The 8217-nt window shown below is 41.8% G+C and overlaps 1 protein-coding gene across 1 annotated transcript; it reads right to left on the bottom strand.

The window, feature by feature from the left end:
• Positions 1 to 1788: 1788 nt before the first annotated feature.
• On the bottom strand, positions 1789 to 2184 carry LOC118675795 (peptidyl-prolyl cis-trans isomerase A-like). Its single transcript, XM_036348581.1, has one exon. It carries the CDS (start codon positions 2182 to 2184, stop codon positions 1789 to 1791), a length of 396 nt encoding a protein of 131 aa, XP_036204474.1.
• Between the last annotated feature and the right edge of the window lie 6033 nt (positions 2185 to 8217).

Below are 8217 nucleotides of genomic sequence, written 5' to 3'. Positions count from 1 at the left end.
GGGGTGATAATGCCTATTCCCTACGGTTACTTTGAAGAGTCAATGATGTTATAGGCAGGTGCTTCATACATACACAATTAGGAAAATAAAGCAAATGAAAAATTCCTCCCTTTATTCCAAAATTTTCTCAGTAGAAATTGCTACTTATGTTTTAATGTAAGACAGAAGGCTGAAACACAGAGGAATCTGGCAGAATCATAATCCAGTTCAGATGTTCAAAAACAGCATGTTGTTAAAAGGTTTGAGTGGAAAACCTGTGTTCCGTATTCTGAAACTTCTCTCCACTCCCTGTTAGGAAACATGATATTCTTTACTTGCTGTAATTATATAATTGTTACATAAAGTATATAAAGATTTAGGCTATATCATATCATTTAATATGATAGGGGCAGAAATAGAATATAGGGGACCAGCTATAATCGTAAGAAGTATTAATCATGCTCTATTAACCGTGATTGTTTTATCCTGATGAAAGGCGGCACATTCTAACCTGGCTGGGAGTTGCAAGAAAGGCCTGGGGGCTCACCTGGAAATGCAGCCCATCTTCCCCATCAGGGAGCTGTCTATTATCATGGAAAGATTAACAACCTTGTTGCAGAAACCAGAGCTGCCAGCCCTTTGAAGACCCCCCAGCCTTTGCATATCCACAGGCCATTGCAAATCTCCAGCCTGCATTACATGTAAACTGCCCATTTGGCATACCCTTTTGCCTACTTCCCCATGTAATCTTTGTCCTTCTACCCAATATAAGCAGCTGGCTTATGGTGGGGGCAGAGCAGATTTTTTTGGATGGCCTGCTGCTCTCCCATACTGCCGGCAGTTATTCCACTTAATTGGTTCAAAGAGTGACAGGCAGCACGGACCCATTGATTGTCAGGTTATAAATACTTTGTAGGAAAAGGAGACTAAATAAATGTGTTTTACTGGTAGGCAAGGATCCTCCTCTCTATCCTTGCATGTAATTCACTACAGAGCTGACAAAGCTGAGGAATAGGCCAGGTGTCACCATATTACTCCCCAGAGAGCAAAATGACTAACTCTGAGACTGTACTTTCCACTTGGGTCCGTGTAAGAGAAGATTTGACTTTGGGTGGTAGGCACATGGTGCAGTATACAGAGCTTGGAACATAGAAACCTACACCTGAAACCTATATGTTCATGTTGACCAATGTCACCCTGAGCAATTTAAAAAATAAATATTTTTTAAAAGATACCTAGATTTTTTATTTCTATGCTATGAAAGAATGAGGTTCCTTATAAGTAGGAGGCATAAATTCATGTGCTCTCCACCAGGCTACCGGCAAAGATGCTTGGCAACCCAACATTCGAGCACTGAAAGGGCTTTGGACATATTTTTCCTTTGGCTGCAAGGAAGAAAGATTGAAGCACAGGTTAAGGAAAAGGTCTGAAAAAGATGGGGCACAGGGGGGGAAAGCAGAAGGAGGTTGTGTCGCGGATGAAAAGGCTGTCTGCACAAAATCCATGCTAGTAATATTTAGATCCACATCATTTAATGAGAACTATATTTTGTAATAAACATATTTAATTCTAAGGATTGAAAATGGGCAGTTAATTTTGTTGTAACGGCCCCGTGACTTGGTAGTGATAGGTTTGTTAAGACAATTGATAAACTTGAGGAGCACAGGGAAATACCTTCAGGACTTGAATGGGAGCAGGTGAGACCCTGGATTTTTTTGGCTACCACCTTCTTCCTACATGTCAACTGTTTCCTGGAGTAGCTGGCTTCTGTTAACTGTCATAAAAATGGGAATTTCCTTAGCAGCCTGTTCAGAGTAGGTCTACAATGTTTATGCTCTCTTTCACCTTGCCAAGGTCCACACGCTTGTTGTCCAACCACAGCCTTGGCAGTGCAGATGAAAAGCGGAATCGCTGGTGTTGGGTCCAGCATTTGCCATGGACGAGATGCCAGGACCCGCATGCTTCATCTTCAAATTTCTCCCCATCGATGGACTTGCCGCCTGTGCCTTTATGGCATGTGAGGTCACCACCCTGGCACATAAGTTCCGGAATCATTCCGTGAAAGCAGGAACCTTTATAACCAAATCCGTTCTCCTCAGTTCTCAGAGCACAAAAGTTTCCTGCTGTCATTGGAACTTTGTCTGCAAACAGCTCGAAGGAGACGCGGCCCAAGGGCTCATGGTCAAAGGCGATGTTGAAGACCATGGCTGTGTGTGTGTGTGTGTGTGTGTGTGTGTGTGTGTGTGTGTGTGTGTGATTGTCCACGGATATTGGCATCTGCAAGGCCTAGAATTGGCTCTTTCTAACCATTACTCTTAGCAACTCACCTGGGGAGCAGATTTGTCCTCACAATCTTCAGCTCTTCCAGAAAAGAAAGTCTCTTTCTTGTGCAGGTAATCCATCAGTGTGGGACACAGTGAGGGTTCCACTGAATGAAGTTACACTGTCTCTTTCCAGCCTTGGATCCTCATGTCAAAGCGCCAGCAGGCAATGACCGGAGTCACCATACTGGTGGGGAATTTGAGTCTGACCACCACTAGAAAGACTGGGGCTAAGTAATAAAAGCAGGGAAGAAAGAGTAGTCTGGATTGGGGATTCACTGAGTTGTCTCTTCTTATTCTCATATTCAATGACAGTTATGAATGGCCCATTGAGCAATCTTGGCTCAATCAATCTGAACCTTGGCTCAGGTTTCTAAAGAATGAAGATCTAGGTCTTGCAACCAGAAAACAACTGAGAGCTGCCAAAATTCTGCCCACAGCAGAGAGAGATTGAAAACCCACGATGAAGGAGATGGATGGTGGGTATCAGTTACTACATCAGGCTGACTACTGCAACAGGCATTGCTCCATGAAGCCACTGTGTTAGGTCCTGGCAGATGCTGTGGCTGCTCATAGCTTGAAGGGGACTCTAGCATTTTGGACTTAAGGGGAGACATACCAGGAACTGCGTCATGCCAGAGGAGGACTGTTTTGGACACAGAACCATCTTTTATTCCATTTACATCTGTGGCCACCAGTTCTATGCAGAACTTGACTAGCTCTGCACAGATGCCACCTGACAGAGTTTCCAACTTGTGCCTTCACTACATTCCTCTAACTTCCTGCCCAGGGCTTTCCTGGTGCCTTCATCATCCCAGAGAACCTGCTAGCTCTCACGAGTGTTCAACGTGGTCTTGGGTAATGTCCTAGAAGATGCTCTTGCCCAACCAGGGATGAAAGCCAATTGATAAATGCATTCTGCTTTCTTTCCTCAGGCAGAGGGTTCTAAGACCTATTTTATAGAAGTCTTCAGAAGGTCCTGCGAGGTCAAGCACCAAGCACCTACTTGATAACGGATCCTTTTATTGAATTTCCCTTCTCCTTTGTTTTACTTCCATCCCCTTCCTTCCAGCTCCTTAGGAAAATCACTTATCAAATAAAGTCCTGTACCCAAGACGCTGTCTGCAGAACTCCTTTCAGGGAGACACATGCTAAGATATAGCTAAGACATCCTATGAGATAGGTTTGATGGGGAATAGCTTCACTACTGGGGATGGGAGGCAGAGGGAATATTCATCATGGTAGGTTTAATTTTATTAACCAAAATATTGAAATTAAAATGCTGTTCTCAGGACCTAGGCAAATTGACTTTCAATATTCCCCCAAAACTCCCATCATACATTTAGTTTCCTTCATTTTGAGATTTCGTCATCAGTAGTTGGCTCAGTGATGTACTAGTTGAGTAGAATTGAATGTAATAATGTTGAAGATTAGAGGTGTGGTGTGTATTTTGAAGGTGTTCATTGGGGTCCCAACAATGAGTGAATAAGACTCTGCCATCTAGAACTTTTCCCGGCGGGATGCCTGAGGAGGGGAATGGCAAACTTGAGGATTAATAGCCAAAGGAGTAGAGTAGCATTTTATAAACAGTGAAGTGTCAATGTATTAATCTTTCTCAGGACAAGCTTATTAGTTAAACCAAAGGAAGGATTCCTTTTTTACTCTGAATCCAATACTATTCAATTGCATGCCCAGAGTGACAGAAGAGGAGAAAGATAACGTTCTGGAGAGTCAGGCCTTGCCTGGATCTGCTTATTACACAAATCCATTAAGTGGGAGGAAAAGGCAGAGAGCCTCTCAGATACTCTTCAAGGACACTTTAATATTTAAGGAACTTAGTACAATGTGCCCATAAACATCTCCATTTCTGAGGACTAGCTACTCCTCTCATGAGGAGGAATTAATAAAGGGTGGGTTGAGGAGCAGGAGTGGATGGGAAGAGAGACCAGAAGTGAGAGGACCAAAAACTTATCCTCCATCTGTGCACAGGTGGTGTGCGAGAACAGGAGCAGGAGGTGTTCCCCTCGACCCAGATATTAGCAATAGCTGCTTTCCTTAGATGTTTGGGAGAGTTTTACCTTGATATCCTGCTGAAGCTCAACATCCCTGGAGTGTTTAGCAATTCTCTGAGCTCAGAAAATATATTTAAGGCATTTAATCAAATGCTCAATAAAGGAGTCTCAGCTGAGGGCAGAGAAGTCTGCCATTCATTTCTGTGGAGACCTTGCTAGACCACAATAAAGCAAGGTAAACGAGACCCTCTGAGATTTATTTGAGAATGCAGAGCAGGGAGTCCCTACATGGGTGCATATACAATGAAATATGACTCAGCCATAAAAAAGAATGAGATATTGCCATTTACAACAACATGGATGGACCTAGAGGGTATTATACTAAGTGAAATAAGTCAGATAGAGAAAGGCAAATACCATATGATTTCATTTATATGTGGAATCAAAAAGCAAAAAACAGACAATAGAATAGGAACAAATCCATAGATACAGAGAACAAATTGATGGTCACCAGATGGAAGGGGGTTGAGGAGAGGGGTAAAACGGTTAAAGGGATGTAAAGTATGGCACAGGGAATACAGTCAATAATATTGTAATAATGTGTGGTGTCAAATGGGTAGTAGACTTACCAGGGTGATCACTTCGTAAGGTACATAAATATCTAATCGCTATGCTGTACACCTGCAATTAATATAATATTGTATGTCAATTGTAATTGAAAATAAAATAATCTATGTTAGCCTTTTCGGGGAGAGGGAAAAGGTTATGTTTGTGGGCATTTTATGGGGAGAATTCTTTGAATTGGAGAGTCTTCAAAATTTACTTAGAACAAATGCCATTATGTACTATGTAAAAATCTCAATTGTGTGCAGGAAGTCTTCTGTGAAAATGATTGCTGCAATGGAATCAAGTTAAGAACGTTCAAGTCCAAGGGAATTCAACCGAGAGGGCTAAAGGATGTTTAGCTCAGCCCCTGGGCCCACAAAACTGTTGGCCTTGGCAGCTGTCAGATGTCTGTGGCTAAACTCAAGCAAGCAGGCAATGGTGACCATCTGAAAAAGCGAAGCTCCTGTGGTTAGTGACTGACAATAAATTAATAATGTTACACTCACAGAATGCCTTTGAGCAGAACAAGATGAGAGGGGTTTATTTGAATCATATTATTAAAATTGACTCTAGAAAAAAAATGAGTTTTCCTTGGGTGTCTCCCTGTCTCTCCTTTTAAGGATGCTGCTAACCCTCAAGCCAGTTATGAATATGCAGAAATATTCTCATATTGGAAGGAACCTGGGATTTGGAGTTAGAAAAATGCTATGGTATGAATGTTTGTGTCACCCCTCAAATTCATGTGTTGAAATCCTAATGTCTAATGGGATGGGATTAGAAGTTGGGGCCTTTGGGAAGTGCTCCGGTTATGAGTGGAGCCCTCAGCAATGAGATGAATGCCCTCATGAAAGGGCTGGGGAAGCTAGCTCGTCTCTTCCACCACTTGAGGAAACAGTAAGGAGGTGCCAGCCATGCCCCAAAGACAGAGCCTTCGCCAGAAAGCAGCCACACTGGCGCCTTAATCTTCGATTTCTCAGCCTTCAGTACTATGGAAAATTTCTATTGTTTATAAGCTACCGATCTGTGGGATCTTGTTATAGCTGCCCAAATGGACTAAGACAAATGAGTGACCTGTAGTCGGCCAACTTGTGACTTTGGGCGACTTACATAATCCTGTTGTGTTTCCATTTCCTCGTCTTTATTATTTTTTTAAAATGTATTTTTATTGATTTCAAAGAGGAAGGGAGAGGGAGAGAGAAATAGAAACATCAATGATGAGAGAGAATCATCGGATCAGCTGTCTCCTGCACACCCTCCTACTGGGGATCGAGCCTCTAACTCGGGATGTGCTCTGACTGGGAATCCAACCGTGACCTCCTGGTTCATAGGTTGATGCTCAACCACTGAGCTACATTGGCTGGGCCATTTCCTTGTCCTTAGAATAAGGATTATAATGCTACCTGTGCCATTGTATAGAATATCAAACGACATGTGTGAAGTTATATATAATAATAAAAGCATAATATACTAATTAGATCAGACGTCCTTCTGGACGAAGCCAGGGCTGCGACGGCCAAAGCAGAGGTAGCCACCACAGCAGCGGGGTCCGAGCCTCTCACACAAATTTCATGCATCGGGCCTCTAGTTTATAAATAAAAAAGTGTTCTCCACTTCCAAGTCACACCTTTTCTTCTTTTCCCCGGGGAAAGCGTGGGGATCCTCACAGCACGACATGGATGTCACCGATTGGAAGATTTACCTTTTGCTGTGCCCATCCTTTGGCCTGCATTATTTTTCTTCTCCTATTTGGAGGGTGCAATGTCATCCAGCTGTGTGTGGTTCTACACCTCCAGACCAACTCACAGAAATGGAACTTAATGCATGCTGCAACACGTGTCTCAGAGTAAATGGGCTGTGCGGAGGGAATCCAGTCCTGCCTCATTCCCTGTGAGAGCCAGATGAGCCCACTGTGCCTCTAAAATTCAGTGGTTCTCAACCTTCCTAATGCCGCGACCCTTTAATACAGTTCCTCATGTTGTGGTGACCCCCAATTTCATTGTTACAAATTGAACATAATTAAAGCATAGTGAATAATCACAAAAACAATATGTAATTATATATGAGTTTTCCGATGGTCTTAGGTGACCTCAGTGAAAGGGTCGTTCAACCCCCAAAGGGGTTGCGACCCACAGGTTGAGAACCGCTGCTCTAAATGAAGCCATTTGTAGAGTTAATATGAAAGTCAGCCCCCCATAATTGTGAATTTCTGTGGAGCTACTCACAGACCACGCATGCTCTAGAAATTAGTAAAAGCACCAAAAAAGATGGGAAGGGTTTACAAAAATGAAAGCCAAATGAGTGGATTTGTTTTCTTGTAAGGTTCAATGGCACAGAATCCAAAGATGGCTTAGGCTCTGCTGGTCTGTGGTTTAAAGGGTATTTTAAATGATTTACACCAAGGCTATGTAGGAAATCAAAGCGAAGCAGGATAAAAATAAAGAATGATCGTTCTGTGTTCCTAGTGGGGAAAAACACATTGGAAAAAGGAAATAAATTGGTAATTAAAAAGAAAGAATTCCTTATGGTTGTCACCAGCTTGAAAGCTAACATTTCCTGTTTGTCAACATTGTCAACATTCATTTGACTTCAAAAGAGCTTCTCATCTACCCAAATGTTCATTCATTCATTCATTCATTCATAACAATTGCAGAGTTTCTTCTATGTACCAGATACCAGGCTCAGAGCTGCATATGCTCCTCATTTAATTCTCGTAACAGTCGTTCTCTACAGATGTTATTGTTAGTCCAAATTTTTAGTCAAAACAATTGAGATGCTAAGCTATCATTAAAGTGTGATATGATAAATTCAACCAGAAATGAAACTGGGATTTGAATCCAGTTTTTCCCCCAGTATCCTTTCCACCTCAATACTTGTCTTATGCGCTCAAATGTTATGTGAAATAATTTTTTTTTTTTAATTAAAAAAAGGCGATTGCTTAATGGCCTCTGAAAACTGGAGGCAAAGTAATTGGGCACAACATCAGGGTGAGAGAGGCTGGTGACATTCTTTCTTTCTGTTTGTACCATTAAGCCATATTTTATACAGGATGGGGCAAAAATAGGTTTATAGTTATGAGATGCAAAAACACAAAGTTTATTCTTATATTATTATTTATTACTTCTTGTATTATTCTTCAAACAAACAACGGTAAACCCACTTTTGCTCCACCCTGTGTTATGTTTCATCCTACCAGGTAGAAGATCATTTCTTTGTTTTATTTATTTCACAATTAACCTCTCAACCATAGTTTCTCATCAGCAACCTAAATCGGAATCAACTGGCAAGTTTTAAAAAATGCA

The sequence above is a fragment of the Myotis myotis genome, unplaced genomic scaffold (genome assembly GCF_014108235.1).
Source record: "Myotis myotis isolate mMyoMyo1 unplaced genomic scaffold, mMyoMyo1.p scaffold_m19_p_2, whole genome shotgun sequence".
Classification (NCBI taxonomy): Eukaryota; Metazoa; Chordata; class Mammalia; order Chiroptera; family Vespertilionidae; genus Myotis; species Myotis myotis.
The sequence above is the reverse complement of the archived record's forward strand: the minus strand, read 5'-3'. Positions and strand labels throughout refer to the sequence as shown.